The sequence below is a fragment of the Dermacentor albipictus genome, chromosome 6 (genome assembly GCF_038994185.2).
Source record: "Dermacentor albipictus isolate Rhodes 1998 colony chromosome 6, USDA_Dalb.pri_finalv2, whole genome shotgun sequence".
Taxonomy (NCBI): Eukaryota; Metazoa; Arthropoda; class Arachnida; order Ixodida; family Ixodidae; genus Dermacentor; species Dermacentor albipictus.
This window is the reverse complement of record NC_091826.1, coordinates 16,922,483-16,944,144: the sequence shown is the minus strand read 5'-3', so window position 1 is coordinate 16,944,144 and position 21,662 is coordinate 16,922,483. Positions and strand designations below refer to the sequence as shown.

General features: G+C 43.0%; 1 protein-coding gene and 1 non-coding gene across 2 annotated transcripts; both read left to right on the top strand.

Moving 5' to 3' along the window:
• Window positions 1-770: 770 nt before the first annotated feature.
• On the top strand, window positions 771-20,200 carry RYBP (ring and YY1 binding protein). Its single transcript, XM_065447309.2, has 4 exons — window positions 771-1,129; window positions 8,100-8,228; window positions 10,562-10,860; window positions 14,420-20,200. Exons 1-3 carry the CDS (start codon window positions 1,104-1,106, stop codon window positions 10,851-10,853), a joined length of 447 nt encoding a protein of 148 aa, XP_065303381.2. The 5' UTR covers window positions 771-1,103; the 3' UTR covers window positions 10,854-10,860; window positions 14,420-20,200.
• Window positions 16,054-16,237, top strand: LOC135914481 (U2 spliceosomal RNA). Its single transcript, XR_010568314.2, has one exon. It is a non-coding gene; the product is annotated as a U2 spliceosomal RNA (small nuclear RNA).
• Window positions 20,201-21,662: the final 1,462 nt, after the last annotated feature.

The window sequence follows — 21,662 nt, the reverse complement described above, 5'->3', positions numbered from 1 at the left end:
GGGCTTCGGGGACGTTGTTTGTCTGCTTCTCGTTTTAAATGCGAAGCATTTGCCACTTTGTTGACAGTATCTATCTATCTATCTATCTATCTATCTATCTATCTATCTATCTATCTATCTATCTATCTATCTATCTATCTATCTATCTATCTATCTATCTATCTATCTATCTATCTATCTATCTATCTATCTATCTATCTATCTATCTATCTATCTATCTATCTATCTATCTATCTATCTAGCCGCCTACTTCTTAGTGTAGTCGGTCTTAGTGCTCACATGGTATGTACTTATAAGTGAACCAAAATTGGCATATCATGAGAAGCACATGAGAAGAGTGTATGACGAACATAAATGATCGGTCATGACATGAATTTCATAACATGCGTGTCATGTAGATCATGAAACTGCCGCCTACATCCTGATGCTATCACGCTCCTTTACATAACATCGATTCCCACACGGCGTGGGATCTGCCGGCATATTTATAAGGTCCTACTGCTATGACGTTTAGTTCAAAGTATTTAGTTGTCGTAGCAAAGATTGCGAAAAGCACAAATTTAACCAAAACGGAGTGAGCGCGATAGCATTCAAATCTCGCGCTTTTCTGGCAGATTTTACAATTTGCGTGGCATTTTATCCACAGCTTTGCACATTACTAGGCTACTATATTTGCGTTAATTATAGTGGTTTTGAGCAGCTGTGGGGCTGTAAGCGGCGTATTGCTTTTCGTGTCAATTCACTAGCGCTAGCAGCAGAGAACGGCTAACATTTGCGGTGACAACGCTAAGCCTAAAGAGATCAAAACATGGTCACGTGACTAAAAGGCCAGCCATCTTGAGCGTTGTTTCATGACTGCGACGCCGCGTCCTGGGGATTGTGCGCCTGGTGCGCCTAGTGCCAGTGGGACCGTGCGGCGCCGTTTGTGGACAGCCCAAGAAACTCGCCGTGTCGTAAATTTGTCCCCGCCCCCGTCGACAGCCATGCAAAATTGGAGGTCGGTACTACGCTCGCTGCCGCTAGCGTATCAATATCTCCGTAGCTACCAGCACTGCCCTGCAATGCAAAGAAGCGCGGCTCACCGCTCGTACTGCTTCTAGGCCATGGACTCAAAGAAGAGTCCCAATCGGTGAGTATTCAGTCACCGAAACTCGACCAGTTACATCCGCGCAAGTCGTGTCTGACGTAGCAAAGTACGAGGTAGCTGCCTGTGGCGCGGCGGCTAGATTGGAGGCCATCCTTACCCTCACACGAGAAAGAAAAAAAAGAAAAGCCTGTTTGCGCGCAAGGCTCAAGTATCCTCATGTCATAAGTCTGATATACGCCCTTTCCTCGTCTTTGTGTTTGTTTTCATCTCTTTTGTACACCGACGTATACCCTTTTGGAAAACGGCGGGATCGTTCCTGGTATAAGTCAACCTTGCCTTTCAACTGTAGCTGTTGATTTGCCCGCTACTACGTTATCTGGGAGGAGCGGCGCATAAGTCACTGGCCGCCAGGAAACTGCCAGATTTTCTGCGCGCTCGCGTATTGACTCTGTGGTCGTCGTTTTCAGCCGCGTCGGCGTTTTCCTTACGTGTTGTGTTAGCGAAACAAATCACTCGCAAATGATGCGGACGCACATAAAGAACGTATGTGTGGCACACCGCTGTGGTTTCCAAGCCACTCGTCAGCGTTTATCATGTGACGACGTATTGCTGGTTTCCGTTAAATGCGACTAGAAAAGTGGTGACATAGATTTCTACAGCTTCAAGACTGCTGCAGGCGTACTAGAATTGACAGAATCATCAGTGTACCCCGCCAGATAGGCGCGGGCTGTTACAATCAGTCGAGTTGGTCCCTCGCGTCACACGGCTACAATAGAACAGGTTAAGAAACACGAACTAACTTGTTCGTGACTTTAATGCTGCAACTCGCTAATGGCAAGGACGCTTTATAAGGCCGAATTTGGTTCAACTTTAGTTGCAGAAAAGAGCAAAACTATCATGTGAGGTATATCTGCACCTCTCGTGGCGCATTACACGAGCTGTTAAATGCTTATGTTGCAGCTTAACTGATGTTCTTTCATTCTATGATCATATAATCAGTGTGTTTGCAGTGCAGTTACTGCCAATAAAGCTTTCCTTGTGCATTGTAAACATTGGTTTATAATCGTGCCCTCTGAAACATCCTTCTGGTTTGTTTGGTGTCATGAAGGTTCAGCCTTTGTCAATGTTGAAGCCTTTTTGTACATATGTCCAGCTTTGTCCCAAGGACCGAGTTGTGTAGGAAACAGTAATGATGTGAAGTTGAGTCTGATGAAATCTTGTTTTGTTGGGAAAAAATTGTACAGGCACTAAAGATGCAAAACATATCTGAAAGCAACGTTTATGCACCTGCACAGGAGCTTTGTTCACAGTGAACACATGGTACAGCAAACTTGTTGCGAACAGGGCACCTGTCTGAGTGCCAAAATACCAAGTTTTTAATTTTTCACCTGCTTTCATTTTCCCGGTTGTTTATTATAAGTAATACCACACCAGTTAATTGGGTTCATGGCATGTGGTTAAATTGTATGTGGCACCTTTATCCCTGCCATCGCTGTCTTTCACAAGCATAGTGTCTTGCAAAAGTATTGAGTTCTCTTGCTTTGTAGCACACCTCTCAAGTGCTCTGGAAAGAATTGTATGTGTCTGTAAAGCGGTGTTGCAAATTCGCGGTTGGGAAACAACACAGTTTTTCTACAGTCCTATTTTGCACTAATACTTTGCTTTTTTGGTACAAGTTTTCTAAACTTGAATGGGCAACTTGGCCAGCACATAAGTGATGTGGCCCAATGTTGATCTACCAGCTGATTTGTTTTAACTGAATATTTGCAGGAATGATGACAAAAAGCAGTAATGTTCTGTGTATGTGTAGAAACTGTTGAAGCTGTGGCAAGTTGGTAACGTTTCATTTCGATGGCATTCACAGCTCAGAAATATCTCAGACATAAGGGACAGACAGGGAATGAAAGAAGTTATTTCGGCCAGTCATGTTGTGCAGATAATTTTATTCTTTGTAGTGATGATAAATGAAGCGCTTACTTTTTCGTTTTTCTTCACTGTTGAATTGCTTGTAATGGAGCCTCTCGCTTTTTTAACTATATCATATGATCATTGACCAGATGCTATATCAACGCCTTACAGCAGCGATAATTTGTGAGACTGGTGTTAGTACACACAAAGCATCCTTCAGTGCGAGTGTCATCACATATAGTAACATACGAAACTTCTGCTTTGGTAAGAAATTCGTCTTCCTGAAGGAAACAGAGTAGCATGCAACGTTTGCACAGGAGAATGCAAGCATCAGTCTAGTGCATTATCGCCATTGTAAGTCACTGAATGAGTGTGCAGTTGATGCTCATGTGGTATAGTTAAAAATGCAGAAAGCCGTACGGGGTCGTCCACTCTTGGAGGAAACACATGAGAGCATGCTCATGCTCTGTGGTGCGCTGCATGTGAAACTTGGAGAAATACTTGCACAGGTGCTTTAAGAGCCAGAGGCGGCGCCTATGGTGTGTCATCTGCTACTCTTCCAGCGTGCACAAAGCCTCACCTTATGCTGCCGCTGTAGCTTTGCTTGCATCACAATGTCCAAATGCACGTCTTTTGTGTAAACGTTTGTAAAGCATCGAGTGTTTTATGGCATGCGGCATAACAAGCTGCTTGAAACAAGTACTCCGAGATAATTTTTTTTTTATAAAGGGGTTAGTTGTTGCACTATTTGACAGCATGCCGTATGCATGATAGGTGGGCCTATGTGCTACTCGTCTCAATTTACCCTATGAACTCGGCCTTACTCAGTCCAATCTACTCAGTTCAATCATTAGCGCTATGTGCTGAATGGAAAAAAGCAATGCACTTGATGAAGATTTTTCTGAGGCTGGTCCGTGACACATGTAGTCTGTGTTAACATCAACTTGTATTTTCACGTTAGGTCATTTTTTCGCTGAACACAACTTGGCCGTCCATTTATTAGCACGAGACAGTTGCATTGATGTAGCAGCGAAGTAATGCGCATTTACAGTTCACGATTTTACAATAAATAAATTGCCTGATGAGGGAGAGTATACTAAACCAAGAAAAATGGCGAGAGAGATCAGACATACAAGGAAAAGATGACATGAAAACATTGTACGAAAAGTTAACATTGTAATATGTGTCTCAGCTCCTCTGACTTTTGATGTGCTATAAAACACAGTCACGAAAAATGCCATGAAGTCCTTCACAAATGCACAACGCGTTAAAAAGTAGGTGTTTTGTGACAGGCGATAAGACTTGGTGCTTTACGTACGGTGGAAACAAAGACTTTCATTCGGGCACACTGCACCGTAGTCTAAGCAAATTTACGTTGCCATCGTAAGGCAAGACTTCGCACGTCCCGGCACTGTATCAGCCGACACACCATAGGGCCCCACTATTGGCTCTCAATGCACATGTGCAAGCAATTCGTCCAGCAGCCGCTTGCTCACGTTTCCTCTAAGAGTGGACGACCGTGGACATCGTGTGCGCCTGGTGCGCATGCTTTTATACTCTCATGCTCGATTGCTCAGAAATCTGATTGACTCATATAGCATTGTAATGTAGAGGAATGTGTCATCTTCATTCAAAAAATGTTTTCTCATTTTTCTCTCAATTATAAGAAGTATGAGCCAAGTAGCCTTCTTGAGAATCCTGTTGGAATGTCAGAACAGCAATATTGAATACCCATGACAACAAGATTTGCGCACGGTAACATGTCTCGTGACATACTTAGCATCTTAAAGGCTGCCACATTACCTTGTTACTAGCAATGACCATATGAAGCCAAGAAAGACATAGGAGTAATTAGTTGTGGTTGGAAGGGAAATGTAGGAAATAATGAGGGAAGAGAAAATGAAGGTGGATGAATATATAACTTGTGGGAGCCATACGCACAACCTCCTCATTACGCATGCATTGTACTAACACTTGTGCTACGGTGATTACCATCAGACCAGCCAATATCTTGGATATTTATGTGTACTAGGTCGAGCCCTGGGAGTGTTAGCCAGTGCCACTCAGGGCTATGGTGGGTGGGTGTGGGACATATTTTTTTGCCTGATGGTGTCGTGTAGCATTTGAACTTTAGGGGCAGACACATGACTAATAAACCCTCATATGCAACTGATGATATTAAGGTTGTCAGATTCTAGACCCTCGGTATGAACGAACGAGAAGGCAAACCGAGGGGCTCAATTTTCTAATCACGGCCATATGAGGCCAACAGGCAATGAAGCCCAACAAAGCATATTGGGAATTAGCTGTAGTTTAAATTGAAATGAAGAAAATGCTGAGGAAAAGAGAAAATGCAAGTGGACAAAAAGATAAATTGTCGCTGGTGGGAGCTAAACCTACAAACTCCATATTATGCTACTACTCATGCTACGGCCCTCAATCCAGCCACCATCTTGGGTATTTGTGACCGTGGAGACACCATCTATCCCAAGATGGTTTCAGTGGTTTGGATTGTTGGTTCAGCTGCCTCTGGTGACACATTATCTCTTCATCCAATTTCATTTTCCCTTTTCCTGCTTATTTTCTACATCTCAATTTCAACCAGAGCAAATTAGTCTTTCCTTGGCTTCATTGCTTGTGGGTTTTAAATGGTTGTAATTAACAAAAGAATCAAGCCCCGTGGTTTCCCATCTTGTTACTAGTAGTCACTTAGGGAATTATTAATTGAAAGTTAATTTTGCAACCAACATGGGTAACATCAACTTCAGACACCCAAATGGAACATGGACCATCTAGCATGTATGGCTTGCTTACTGTGCACAAGAAGCAAATTTGCCATGTTCTTTCTTCGGGTCTACTAACAAGAAATCACTTTCGCTGTTGCAGTTGTCTGAAAAGAAGCAATGCAGAATGTGCACCAGTGGGAATACGCAGCCACTACTAATTGAGGCACTCGCTTACGAACATGTACAGAGTGCAAAAGCAGTTGACATTTCAGGAATGGTGCTTGTTAATGCATAATGGAAAGCAGTTGGTCACGTTAATGGCATACCAGCATGCACAACACATGGAGAACACCTGTCTGGCATGACTTGATAAGCTCTTGCTGTTACATTTGAAACAAAGCACTGATTGTGTCCTGCTAGCATGTTTCCATCACTGTGTTTTGTGTACAGGGTGTTCCTTTTTAGACAATACAGATTTTTTAGGAAAGCTGCTAATGAGTGCAGCAAACATGGCATTTTTGTAGAGGAGTTCCTAGGCAAGGTGGACATGCTTTGCTGATAATGCTATGAGCTTCAGAAGACTAATCAGCAATTCATTAATTAACTTTTTATTAGTGCCTTTTCATTTGCATTTTTTATTAGTGCTCTTGGGGCAGTTGTCTAAATAGCAAATTTGGGGGCAGTGAAATTTTCATGCACACCCATTTTTTTAAATTTTTAATCTGGAAAATTGCACCATATTTGAGATATTCATCATCAAATTCCAAAGCTTAGTTGAGGCAATAATATTGAGACCAAGTGCGTCCTGCTGCATATCAGACGGCAGTGCCCTGTAAAGAAGTGTGGGGCAAAGTTTGAATGATAGCATGCCGTGGCAATTCCTGTCCCAACTCGCAGCCATGCATGTTTGCCAGGCAAAGCGTGCCGTATCAGTAGCTGCTGCAACTGGCCGATACGTTCAGTTTCAAACTTACTTGCGCTTGTTGTCACAGGGTGTTTTGGTCTGACATGATAGAAGAGTCACCTTTCCTGCGCTCCTGTGGCACTCAGTTTCGATGTTGCCTGGATTTAATGTTGAAATTTAATGCTAAATACCTCCAATTAGATGGGACTTTCAAGATTCGAAGTGTGCATTAAAATGTGACCACCTTCGAATTTGCCATTTAAGCAACTGACCTGAAGGTACTAATAAAAAGTTAATTAATAAATCTGTTAATTAGCCTTCTGATGCTCACATCATTAGCAGAAAAGTATGTCGACCTCGCATCGGGACTCCTCTGCAAACAAAAAACACCACGTTCGCTGCGCGTTTAGCCTTTTCGTAAAATATTTCTATTGTCTAGAAGAAACGCCCTGTATAGAAATTATGTAACAGCACGAAAAACAAGGAAGGGATGAAAATAGAGATAGAGTGAAAAGAGCGCGGACTTCCTAGTGTTTATTCTACTGACGATGCTAGGCATATGTACACATACATTCCTTTCTCCCCCTTTTTTCCCTCTTTCCTGCTGGCGCTTTGCATGTGTACATATGCCTAGCATCATTGGTAGAATAAACAGTTGGAAGTCAGCGCTCTTTTCACTCAATCTCTATCGTCGTCCCTTCCTTATTTTTCGTGATGTTACATAAATTGCAGTGAACCAACTAGCCCAGCAAGCAACCACCTTGTATATGTTGTTGTAGATTTATCGTGACTGTGGAGACACTATTTATCTCAATTTTCTTAATATAATGTACTTCCCTTGAATATCCACTAAAAGGAGCAGAGGACACATTAAACTGTCACGTGAATAGTATAAACGAGAGATTCTTATAGTGGCATTAACCAGGATTCATTGGTGCTTTTGCTAGGTCTCCACAATCTGGCATAGAGAGAGTAAACTCTGTGCTTCCTGGTATAGTTGAGAATCGAGACTTCAGCTCAACAGTCATCAGCTAACTAAGCAAAGTAAATGCTGTGCCGCTTGTCAAACCAGTAGCCAACCTTTAAACTATGTCTTGGGAACGATGTCCTACTCCTACCAACTTAAAGACTGTTGCAGCAATGCCAGCATGCATATGGTAGGGCAGCTAATGTTGACAAAATGTGTGGTGTGGGTCAGAGGTTTAAGGAATCGCTGATGAAACATGGCTCGATTATGATGAAAAAGGAAAATCTCGACGTCAGAAATCCACGAAGGGGAATGGTGACATCACTTTAGCATGTGTGTACAGTAATTGCTACTTTTGAATGCTGGGCAGGCTTTCCTTTTTTTCTTCCCATATTACTCTTTTCCTTCCCTGTTTCTTACACATCTGGCCACTGCATAAAAGAAATGCAAATAAAGTTAACTCCGCAAACGCAGCTAGGGTTTTGACCCATTGCATTACTTTCGCAGACGTCCGAAGCGGCAGGCGCCGTCATCCAAGGAGGAACAAGTCTGGGACTGCAGCGTTTGTACGTACCGCAATACAGCTGAGGCTTTCAAGTGCCTCATGTGCGACGTACGCAAAGGAACGTCTACCAGGTGTGTTGGGGCAGCTTGTCACCCCTTCCTGTCGATTCTTGTTGGGGGGAGGGGGTCTTCCTTTTCCACGTATCACTGTTCTGTCAGCTGATAATCTGATTGACTGCTAAGAATGACAGGAGGAAAACAAGGCTGCGCTCAAGCATTGCAGAGGGCAAACAAATAATGTCTTTCAATAACTACACATGGAGGTATTGGGTATTAATGAGCTGAACACAGTGCGATGACGTGGTGTGAACCCCCCAGAAAAACATGGCCCTTCAGTCTCAAATTATGGGCTGTAATTGAATGTGTCAAAGTTCATCCCCTTCAGTACCGTAAGAAATGTAAGCAAGCAAATGAGTAATTGTTTCTAAAAGTTTATTTTACACTATTTCAGGAGCTCAGTGCAAATAAATTGGTCACACAAGAAGCATTTTGAAGCCAAAAAGTCTACAAATGTGGAATACAAGTTGTGAAAACATCTTGTGAGCTGTTCGCAGCCATCATTTTTAACAGCCACCTCAGTCGACATACGACATCCTCCTTTGGAAAGGTAGACCATGATGCAGGCTGATAAACTTGCGTGAGATAAATGCCTTGAAACTTTTCGCTGAGGAGTACGTGGCGTTAAAAAATGTGTCTACTCATGTGGACAGTGGTAGCAAACAGGAAGATTTGTGAGAATGCTGGCAGCTGTGTTTTTTTTTTAACAGCTGCCTCAGCCAAGATTTCGCGTTTTCCTTTGAAAGCTAAGTAAACTATGGCCCAAGGTGAGAAAAGCGTGCAATTTTAATGCCTCACAACTTAAAAAAAGTGTCCACCAATGTGGACATTGGTAGTGAAGAGGTTAAAGTAAATTTATTTGAAAGTGCTGCAGACTCCAACGACCAAAAATTCAAGGTTGTGGGATGACAGCTGCATTTTCTAGTGAGTCATCGTAATTACAGAGTAATTAAATCTGTGTAGTCTGCAGTCAGTCATATTATGCTTTTCATAAAAAGAACCGGTTCATTGGCTCAGAGCACATGCATTTATTGGCTACAATCTTTATGAGGAAGTTAAAACTATTCCTTCCTAATTGCTGACAAAACTTAGAACATACCATCCAACATGGTAGTGCTGCCAGCAAAGTAGTTGGGTGTAGCATTACACAGCACACTGAAGTGAAAGGGAGCCACATTGTATAAGCAAAGACTTCTTTGTGCACGTAGCTTAATGTCCATGGTATTTTCTTTGCCACTCCTGGACATCACTGGCAAAAACAGGTTGTGTACAGCATGCTAGAAAGGGACGAAATGCATAATAGAAGCATGAGGCAGTCAAAAGAAATGTGATAACATGTTTTGATTATCTCATGTGAGAAACTTGTACTTTATGAGCAACTTTGTCTTTCTGCTTCTTTCCGGAGGATTACTCAACTTTCAAAGCATACTAAAATCAGTCAATATCCTGGAAATTTATGAAAAAATAACGAGCCTCATATGCACTAGATATCTGCACTATCTGCTAGAAGAAATGTGAAGTATGCAAGTATATTCTTATCCAGTGGTCGTAGCCTCACTGCAAGACATTTCACACTATATTTTCTGTGCAAAGAGTTGCCACAAATGGCAGTGAATTTATGGCAGCCATTTCAATAAACTTGAAATGGCAGTCAAGTTTATTTTTATTTTATTTATTTATTTGTGTGTGCGTGTGTGTGTGTGTGTGTGTGTGTGTGTGTGTGTGTGTGTGTGTGTGTGTATACCCTCTAAATCTGTTGCATAGTTGATCATGCCATTCAGTGTTGGTAACTTGGCAAGAAAGTTGCTAAGTCTAAGGGGGTTTTTAGTCGCCTCAGTAACTTTGCCTTCTTGGAGTCTAGTTACCTAACCAGCCAGTAAATTGCCATGGTGAAATTCATCAGGTGACTTGGACAAATTTCAGTGCCTCACCACAATTTTGTACCAAGGAAGATGTAAACACCTCCACTTTGTCACTGCTTCTAAAGTATATCGAAGAGTTTATTAATGAGCCATCTGGGCGCATTCAAAGCTGCTTTTCTAGGCAAAGCACAATCTTGGCATCTGATACCGCTTTAAAGATTTGGAGGCTGACGCTTCTTTATATTCTGACCACTGGCTTGCCACAGCACAAGGTAATCTAAATCTATAATAGATTTAAAAAGAATAAGTAAGACATATAGAAAAATACAAACAAAAACAAAACTGAGCAAGTCGTCATCATACAGCGCATCATACAGCGCATTTTTGCTGAAAATGGAGTGTTTAGGCCATGACCTAACAGCTTTGTCCACAGGAGTCTTGCCAGCGCTGATGCTGTGTGTCATCTCCCATCCGCATGCCCTGCAGGAAGCCGCGCCTGAACGCGCAGCTGGTGGCTCAGCAACTCGGCCCGAGCAGCGGCCGCAGGGGCTCGAGCAGCCGGCGAGGAAGTGGGGGCCCCGGTGGGGGCTCCAGCGAGAGCTCCCGTGGCAACACCAGGCCCCGCCTCAAGAACGTGGACCGGTCTTCAGGCCAACAGCGTGCCGTCACAGTCAACAATGTCACGGTCATCATCACTGAATTCCAGCCTAAGCGGCTGTCCGACGCCTCTTCATCAACTGATGGGGCACACTCGGATGGACACGCAGAAGCACGTTAGGCCTTAGGTCAGTGAAATGCACACAGCTGTGTGGCTTGCTGGGACATTAAAGAGAAAAGCAAGTTTAGCTGTGTAAGTAAGTTACACTTGTACAATACCGAAAAAGCTACTGTGGTTGTGAGAGGAGGCCTGGAAGGCCAGAAAAGACCTTAATAATGAAACAAGGGTGGCCTGCAAGTTCCCACACCAGCTCACTGTGACGTCATGAAGTTTATTTCTGTTTCATTAGCCCTTTTCATTACAAATATCTGTTTTATACCAATTTGGAAAACACTAATATACAACAAAGGAAAAAAAACCCACAGAAAACCATGGACTGAAAGTGCTTGTCTGTAACTGACTAGGTCCCTGTCCACAATATTTTGTTCACTCGAGCAGTAGCAGCAGCATAGTATATATTTGTGTCACAAAATGAAAAGATGGAATATAAATTGTGATGCACTATAGCAAAATCAGCTTAAATATCTCAACAAGAAATACATACAGTATGATATCTGCGATACGGTTCCGCCTGATACAAATTTTGGGATGATACGAATTTTCAAACGTCCCGGCCCAAGTCCAATGGCTTACAACATGCTAAATTGCTAATGTTGTGAGCCGCTTTTTGAGCTGTGGCAGATGATGCGAACAATCTAACCACTGCCTAATCTCCCCGGTGGAGCAAGACCACCTCCAACCCCACTCCTCCACCCCCCATCTTCAACCCCGCGCCTCCACTGTCGCACCTCGCAAGAAAAAAAGTAAACCTTTTGCAAACTTGTCAGCAATTTTCAGACACCTTGCAACGTTACCAGTAGCCAGCGATCACATGCGACCCGGTCTTGCTGCGTCAGCAAGGTCAATAGCATTCTTTTCCATGGCATTCTTTTCCATTCTTTTTCTTTTCTGCATTTTACACCTTTCGTTATCTTTGGTGCCCAATGACAATTGAAAGCTTTTTTCTACCTTTGTACTCGTCGAAATACGACGTAGCTTTGCTGCTGCAAAGAAAACAGATTCCCTTATCACGAGACAACAAGGCAAATCTTGAAATCTCGGCCTTGGAACACGCAAAGTGCGTAGCTTGCTGCTGCCAAAATGTGTTTGAAACAAGTGCGTCAGCGATTCAAACTTGTGTCAGCCAACAGGAGTGCTTTGCATGCTGCATGACTAGTAACGAATCTCCAACGCTACTTTTCCCTTTATCATGCTGGCGTTTGGTGCTTTTATTTCTGCATAAAGAAGTACAGCACTGCAGCTACCAATATTCTTTATTATTAGTTCCTTTGTTTGCAATAGGGCTTTATTATATAAAAGAGCCAGACTGAACTTCGGAAGTTTCTGTAACTTTCGCTGAACCACAATGGCCCAAATGCACAAAATCCTTTGAAGTTATGAAACATTCAATTCAATTCTTTATTTAACTTCAACATCATGAGGATGTTAGCATGAGGACATGGTAATACAGTTCAGTTTTAGACGTACACAGCAAGATACGCAGGGCACGTTTGATGTTCTTTGTATCCCCATGTCCTGTCTAAAATTGCACCATAATACTGTACCATGTTTAATAATACTTGTTACCAACTAGTCTTAATGTCTCGAGTACTTTGGAATCTGTGATTTTACACCAATGTACAGCCTTAAGGCTGGGAAAATTGAACTTTGACTTTCATTTTCTGTTATATTTCCATGAATATTACGTTTCTGACAAAGTGGGTCTGAAAATTGTTTGCACACTATAATTGGATATGCAACCAAAACTGCGTTCGTGGCGTTGGCAATGTCCGTCAAAGCTGTTAGAGGCACTGTCATCATCATAACGAGACGGCAGCAGAGCATTATTTCTTGGATTTCTGTGGGTTCACTTAGTGCTCGACTACTATCACTTTCAAAGATATCCCTTTCATGAGATTTCAAGCGGCTCTGCGCCGGATACGAGGGCATACATTGCCACCAGCAGTTCTGGTGCAATGTCAAGCTTGCTATCTGCCCATAGTTCCAGCAATGTCAAGTGCCATACATTTCAACTACTCCGACACAGAGTCATATGAAATATTGTAAAAGTAATAGTAGTATCTTTAAAAGTGATAGCTCAAGAATACTGCCTTCTGTGCTTGGTATCTGTGGCCAATGAAGCACAAGTGGCAATGACGACGTGCTACGTTCATTAGGAAAGCTTATTTAAAAACAAAATTTCTTCTTCAGTGAAAGTTAAGTGCACATCTCATTTTTTTTTCTGATCGCGAACGTGGTGACTTGCCATATTTTTTTCGTATAAGTTGGATGCATTTTACATTCAGGTGTATCGCATTCCGGCGCATATTTATTTTCTTGCTTTTAAACCCGCAAGAATTGAGTACACATTAGATTTGGGGGAGCGGTGAAGTTGTGTAAATATGGCAATCAGCCTGTTACTGTGGAAACAACGAAAGTAGAGTTCTTCAATAATACTAAATCTAAACTGCATTGGTGATGCTCTTTAGTGCCCCTTTAAGGGCTGCTAATTAAAATCACATTTACAAGCAAAATAAAGTTTAATTGCTGTTGACCTTTAAAGCATTTTTTGGGGAGGCATGTCTCAGAGGCTGTATTGCAGAATTGCAAGCACTGTCGTACACTGCCGAATTTTGGCATAACCATGGTTAAATTATTCGTAAATCTTCATTTTTAACTTAGAATTCATTGTACTCATTTGTATAAAATTCTTGCTGCTTTGTAAATGAAAATGTATGTGAATTTCTATGGGAACTTCAAGGGGATTCCTTTACTTTGTTCTATCCATTAGCTGATTACAAGTTGTTTTGTTATAATGTGGTTTGACTGTGACTAGTAGCATTTTTTCTTCCTAAAGCCATGGCACTCGGCTGTGAAGAACAGCACAGTGTAGAACTCCGAATAAGTTATATTGCCACCCAGCATTCTTCAGTGTGCACTACATGAGAGTGGGTTTGTAGCCTAACCCTTTGGAATACGACTGCTGCGGCCAGGACTTGATCACATGATCACGCTGCTCAGCTGTGAAATGTCATGACCACTGAGCCTCAGTAGTGTAGCAGGAAAGTTGCTGCAACGTGTCTTCAGTAAACACCACTCACTTTTCAACTTTCGGCTCTTTATATAACGAACACAGATACGACAAAGTGAGTCTCAAATATAGCTATCAGCGTGTAATGAATGTGTTTTCATTTTGCATGCCATGGTAGTGCAGTGGCTATGGCACTGCAATGCTGAACTCGAGGTCACGGGTTCAATTCTTTCGATAGGGGCAAAATGTAAATATGCTCGCGTATCTATATTTAGGTGTGCATTAAAGAACTCCCGGTTGCCAAAATTAATGCCGAGTCCCCCGCCATGGTATGCCTCATAATTTGTGGTCTTGGCATATAAAACCCCAAATTTCAATTCAATTCAAATGTTTTCATGTCGGTTACAAGTTGGTTGTAAGCTCTAATGAAGCATTCTATAAGCATTATGAAGCAATGCAAGCATTACAAGGTTACTCACTGTGAGTAAGCTTGTTGTACTGAAAGGTCTTTGCGAACATTGAAAGCATCATTATATTCTTTTTTTTTTTTTCACAGGTGCAGCTGACGTAATGGTTTGAACTTGCCAGCCACCTTTGCACCACTATTGTGTTCTCCTGCCCACTCGTCAGTCCTCAGTTTTGGTGCCACAGACGCTGCTTTCCTGGTTTCCAAGGCTCTTGAGAGTGAAGTCAAGCATTCCGTGTCAGATCCTCTCCAGCCGGATCAGTGTACAGTGCTGCACCGTTGGAGCACGTCCATTGCCAGCCACATTCGCACGTCAACTTGCAAGGACATCTGCCTTGCCTGTCAAATTTCAGGTGCACTGGTTGTCCTAGTTAGTAGCTGCAGTTCTTAATTTGCGCTGTCCTGCTGCAGTGTGGGCGTAGCATCCAACTTCCCTGTGCAAGCACTAAACCTGCATCAGAGCAATTCTGAGCAGTTCTGTGACAGCCATGGAGTGTGGTGTAGACAACACTGGTCATAGAAGGAGTGCTCATGTAGTTGTGCTGCCAACGCAAGCCATTGAAAAAGACCTTCTGAAAAAGTGTTCCAAGTTCAAACCAACATTGGTGGTGTGTGCGCGTGGCCAGGCTCTGTTCCATGTATCTGACAGCTTCCCCAACCAACTGGTGCTGCTTTTTCTCTATGTGTGCGGCTAGTGTGAGCGAATCCATGGTGTTTTCCAGCTGATCCCAAGTCGGCCCTGCCTCATACTGTCTGGGTTGAGGAGGAAAGTGTGAATGCCAGGATTGCCTTGACAGAAGGGACAAACATCACGACTCCTGGTCGTAGCACCAAGTTTGCAGACTTTGCTACTCTGTACATTTCTCCAAACTGTTTCTTGTGTTCTTTTCCCCTACAGCCTCTGTCATACATGCCTGATGCTGAATAGAAATTGTTGCCGAGGTCTGCGAACGAAAAATGGGTTCTTTGTGGGATGAGCTAAATTGTAAAGTTATAAGTTACACAAGTGTGGGCTGTGTTGTGACGTAATAGATCTTTCAGTGAGGCTGACTTAGGAAATCAGCTTGTGCATCTCATTTTTCTTGCATCAGTTTTCTTTGTATAGATGACATGTCAGTCAGCGAACAAAATCTTTGGAGGTAGTGCATCCATGAGCATTGTTTTAGTTTTATTGACAACTTGTCTGCAAAGTGATGCAGGTTGACTATGCTGTGCAACCTTTGGGCTCTGTTGATGCAGATATTTATGGAACATAATTGCACACATTGTTATTTACATTTGCCATAATGTGAAAAGAACGGAGTTCGTATTGAGGACTTTTATGTTTAAAGGCCAACTTCAACAAAATTTCTAACTGCATAAAGAGCTTAGGCTAAGATAGGGAGGCTATCCACCATGCAAATTTATACACTTGAAATGTCATAGTTGCATCACAAAAAGCTTGCAAAAATACATGTTTCTGATACTGAAGTTTTAAAAAAAAGCATCGCGAGCCATTCCACTCTGTGAAGGTGGATGACCTGCAAAGCTTTTTAGCATACGACACAAAGGCGACACAGAATTTGGAAGATTGGTACAGACTCTTTTACCATGATTTTATGTACATTCATGTGGATGATGGGACTGCTGCCCTGAGGAGCTGGAGGAAACTAGGCGGGCATTTACGTTTCGATGGGACTGCCACCACCGGAGAGCAGAAGGAAAGGAGAGGGCGGTGCGAATGTAGACGTGGCCAAAATGGGTCGAAGTCTAGTACCTGTTCTTATCAGCTTAATATCTGATTCAGGTTGTATTCGGACCCAAGATATTAAACTTACTTCTGCAAGTTGGCGGGGTGCTTGAAGCCTGCTTCACGTTCGCAGCGGATTGGCCCGATATTGCACCACCTTCAGGATCGGACCATCGTTTTTGGTCTACGGACATCGATCCACTAGAAACTAGCCATATACAGCTTCATTCTAGAAAACAATGTTGCCGCTTTCACTCAGAAATGAGCTGAACTTGAGCATCATGAGCTGAATGTTGAGCATCAGCGTAGCTCCTTGGCATGACTTTTATATTGGGCAGTGCCTTGGCGCATTGAAAATTCTGGCGGTCCCGGTCTGGGATTTGTATCATATAGGCTGAACACCAGATGCACACATCATCTGCTTAGGTGCAATTTAGAATTTGTCAATTACCAGCCCTGCACCTTTGTCAAAATTGCTTAAACAGTATGTACTACTCATTTATATCCAGTATAGCCAAAGTGAAATTTTGTTGCAGTTGGCCTTTAATGGACTGTTCTCTTAGCACATGACACATCCAGTTTTTATTTTCCCCGAGTGGCACGCTGTAATATTCTTCAGCCAAGTGTTGCTGCCACAGTTTTAATTCCCTGTCGCGATCAGCCGAAGAAACCTGAGCAGTAAAAAGAAGAAAAAAAGACAGCCACAGTATTCTAACTGTAATTAGTAGCACTACAATGCACAGGGTTTCTGAAACTTGCGCTAGGAAGAAGTGCGGCGCTAGTGTCCTTGTGGGCTTCTCCAGCCATCACGAAAATGATGGGAAGTGCAGTCACTGGCTTGTCTATATACATACCCTTCGTGGCAATAAAACCACTGTTCAGCATGTCACTAACATGTTATTACACTTTGGTAGTAAAATTTGTCTCTAGAAATATTGGACAACCTGTGAAGGGCTGTGAAGTCACACGTGTAAAGGCAGCTTACGTATTGTTGCTGCTGGTGGCAGCACCACTATATCTATTCTGTGGAAAGTGTATAAAAATGAAATGTGCAGAATGTTCTGTGCAACTCTGCACGAGTAACTTGAAAAATGACAAAGTTACAAGATGCACGGAAAGAAACAAGCTTCAAGTCGTAAAAGTGAGTGTGTTTGGGCAGGGAAGTTGACAGGTGTCAATAAAGACCATGTGCGTCCCATCTTTTCCACGATGGCTTAGAAATGACAGCAGCAGTTTTTCCTCGAGCTGGAAGTATTTGTCACCCCTGTTGTGTGATCATGTCATTCCTTTATTCCGTCAATGGGCTGACTACCACTGCCAAAGGTCTGGTGGCTTTGGGAAATATGTGCCCGGCTCTGCCTTTGGCAGGCAATATTTCTGTGTTCACATTGCTAAAGCAGCAGGAGCTGCTTTTCTCGCACTGCCTGCGTACTCTGTCTGTCGATATTTCCCCATGCAACCGTCGCGTTTATGGCGCTGCTCATTGGAACCATTTGGACTTGAACCATCTCCATCCCCCCCTTCCCCCCCTACCTACCTACTTGCTTCTTCCATTGACATGCTTTCTCTTACCGTGTTCCACTCGGATTTAAAGCGTTGTGAGCCTTACTTTGTAGCTGTGTTGGGACTGCCCCTCGGCTTGGCTTGCTTGGTGTTTGTGGAGCACCATGTAGTTTGGCCCTGGAGAGTGCAGGCAATGCAGGACAGAGGGCCATGCTTGAACTCTTGGCCACGAAAAGCGCATTGCATGAGTTGTCGCAGAAGTGGTTGGAATGGGGGAGCCGCAGCCACATAAAAAAGTGATGCGAGTTTCCTCACAGTTTCAAGGCTAATTGTAGTGAAATTCTGAACCATGTATAAAAAGCATATTTTCAGATAATGTAGATATAAAGCAGCGTCCATGCAATAACTTATTTGAACTATGAGTGGATGCTTCATCAAAAGCCAGCAAACATACATTTCTGACACCGAAACTGAAAAAAAGAAGCTGACATTATACGCCATAAGTAATGCAGAACACAGAACATCGACAAGTAGTGCGGGCTCTGAGATTAAGATGCACCTGTGGTGCACTGAAAATCTTGATTGTTGATCTCGGGTTGGCATGATACTATTTGCCGTGCACATGCCTGCTTAGGTGCTATTGAAAGCCTGCTAATGGGAAAATTGCACAATTACCAGCCCTGTAGCTTAGGCAGGACTGCTCCAATAGTATGTACTACTCATTCACAACCAATCTAAGCAAAGCAAAAGTTTTGTTGCAGTTGCCTTCTGGGGTACAGCCTGGAACTGAGAGGTATAGCGAGTGTCAAAAGTTCGAGAAGTGTGGGTTCCCCATAAAAGAAACTAAGTTTTCTAGCAATGTGTTTGTGCCTGCAGAAGTGAAGCTGTACAGCACTATGATGCTAGAGAATCGTGTACTCTGTTTTTCGGGCACGAAATTGCACTATCAGGCTTCGTGACAAGGGTTTCGATATCTTGAACTCTCTCGGATTCCGTGACCCATAATCTTTTCACACCGGTGGTAATTTGCAGGCAACTGCAGTGGGTATCTCCTTGGACCTTCGCATACTATCAAGCTGCGATTAGATTTATATTTTTAAATACTTAGACATATTTTTTTCCCAGTGCTACAGTGTTCTTAAAATGTGCTGCAAGTAAGTGTGCACTTTGTGTCAATATGAATAGGAACACCTAATCTGTGTTCATAGAGTGGGACTGTCAGTTTCAGGAGACAGAACCTCGCTTGCTATTTTTTGTGGAGCTATTCTGGTAAATAAATGTGCTCACGGAATTAACTTTTTTTCATTACTAGCAGACACAAGAACAATTGTCAACTTTAGTTGCAAATTTGGATTTCCTTTTCATATTTACTAATGGAGATTCGTGTACAAAGCTGCCATGAGAAATTGTATATGTCATGTTCATATTTGAGCACTGTCCACTTGTGGATTGAGGTACGCTAGATGGGGGCAAAAAAATTTGACGCTTGGGCCCAGCATACCTTATAAAAAAATACTGTTGAGATCTCGGTGTGCATTTGTGTTGCTCTCTGTGCTGTACAGTAGCCTTGAAATAAAAGAGCCTCCATATAACACTTGACATTACAATATAGCCCGTAGCTTTTGGCCGATAGCATTAAGGAATTTTATTGTGCTTGCCAGTTGCTCATTACCATTCAGACCTTGCATTGAAAGTGCATTTTGAAGTCCTTCTTGTGCAGTCGCATATTTAGTAGTGGTACCAGCTTGGATCATTCGATAGTAGAAATGAAGAAACCCATTTCCTTCTGGGAAACTGGTCTTTGACCCAGCAAATTGAAGCTGTCCATCCACAAAACAACTTATGCAGTGGGCAGTACTGTGAAAATGGTCATGGTTTGTAATAACATCTTTTAATTTTATTCCCTTTTCTTTCATCTGTCGAACAGCGGGGCCAACAGCAGCAGTGTGTCTTTGGCAAAGGGTCAGTATTATGATATGAAAATAATGTTTGCACAATATTCATTGCGATTCTCGGACGCATATGGCAATCGTATGCTCAATTAGCAGGCAGCAGCGGCTTTAATTTATAACAAACCTGGAACCGTTTAATGTGAGGGTTCTTTGCGCTCAATTTTATTCTGCCCTTATTATTCTGTTGATGACGTGGGGCAGAGCGCCTCACGGATCACTGATGCATTGCATCCGAGTGTAACTGTTACATTATGGAACGTGCCTTGTATACAAGTGAACATCAAAGTGCAATCTTGATGCAAGATTTGGGTGCTGAGAGAGAAGTTGACAAACATAAAAGCAGTTTCTTAAAGCTGTTTGCTGAAATATGCAAGTCAGTGTACACCACTGTCTCGCAGTGCATAGACTGCGGTCTGCTCAAGATGGCACATTGCAGAGAAAAAAATAGTTCATGACTCTGCGGTGCCCTTTTTCTGGTCATGGGGAAATAAAAAAAAAAAAAGACTGTCTCGCTCAGATGACCAGTCAAAAATCTCGTACTGGTGCGGGATTGTATTTATTGCTCCAAGAGGGAATCTTGCACGCCTGACTTGTGAGCTTGCTCCACTCTAGACTCTGGTTCTATTTCAGATTGTGCAAGACGAGTTTTTATAAGCGGAGAAAATAAATTTTTTTACACTGCCTGTATTGCTGCCTCACCCTGTTTTGGCATCCTGTTTGCTGCGCTATGCATGCCTACCTTGCTCACACAAAATAGAAATGTTACATTGTGCTCGATTGGTTGATTTGTCTCCTGCAATCGTAGGCAAGTCTATTCGCTCATGAGTGTGCATTCATTCCACAAGCATAAGTAGATGTGTCATGGTCGCATACTTGGTCAACCTACGCATGTCTGCAGTCTCTGCTACTGTGCGCAGACTCCTCGCATGCCAGAGGTGACACCAAAGTGAAAGACTGGCAACTGCACCACCTTAAATGTGCCGTACCAGCTCCGCGTGACATGTGCATGTTGAAAAGTGCCATGTCGCGGCTTGTCGGTTGTTGGAAAGCAAATAGTCCAGCTGACAACAATAACTTTTCGTCAGAGTCACCATATTTATTGCATGAAACTCTATCACGGTGGGAGATGAGAAGTGTATAAATTGAACTGGCCTCCAAGAGAGAAGACTCGCTAATGTTATGCGCTTTCTGAGACAGGTGGCACGGGAGACATATACGCTTCTGATCTCGATCGGGGCTGACCGGATCGGATGTCTTCATCGCCATCAACAATGGTAGCTGCTACACCGTCATTGTAGGAAACTCTATGACATGGTCCAACGATCTGGATCGAGTTATCATCTGTTGATCGTTGGCAACACTCAAAGTTGCATGATGCCTTGGCTACGAATTCAGATTTCGAAAATATGGTTAAATTTGAACAATACTTCGCTTTTGCAGCTTACTCATCATCAGCCTGGTTACGCCCACTGCAGGGCAAAGACCTCTCCCGTACTTCTCCAACTACCCGGGTCAGCTTACTATTGCTAATAAAACATTTTTTTAAACGTTTTCTACTGAGGTGCCTTCACTTTTTTGTTTTAGCATCTTCAGAATACTGCACAGAGGGCAAGATGTCAGCCTGTGATTGCGATCTAGGGGCCTAATCCATTGGGGAGGGTTTCTTGTACTTGGTCTTGCCCCAACTGCTCTCTGCGCATGCACTGCGTTGTATTCAGGCGCTGTTATCCTATTTGAGGGGTCTGCGAAATGGTAGAACTTGTCTCCAGCATGGTCTAGTGGTTAGGATATGTATAGCAGTCACCCAGGAGGACCGGGCTGTATTCCTGCTGTCGGATTTTGTGTGTGTGTGTTTATTTGCTTTTTATTATTTGCTTTAGTACGCATCTCACCGGGTGTCGGGATAGGTTAGGTTAGGCTGACGGGACACGAAACGCTGTCTAACCGCTCTCCTCCCTTCCACCACAGACCTGACGCTTCCGTCTTTATTACAATGTGGCACATGCGCAGAGAGCAGTGCAACGATCAAGTGCAAAAAAAACCTCTCCCAATCTACTGACCTCCGCTAGAATTGCTGGATGGCACATCGCCGCTACCCGAGACGAAAGCCTGTGAATCAACAAATGACCGTATAGCAACACTCGATCCC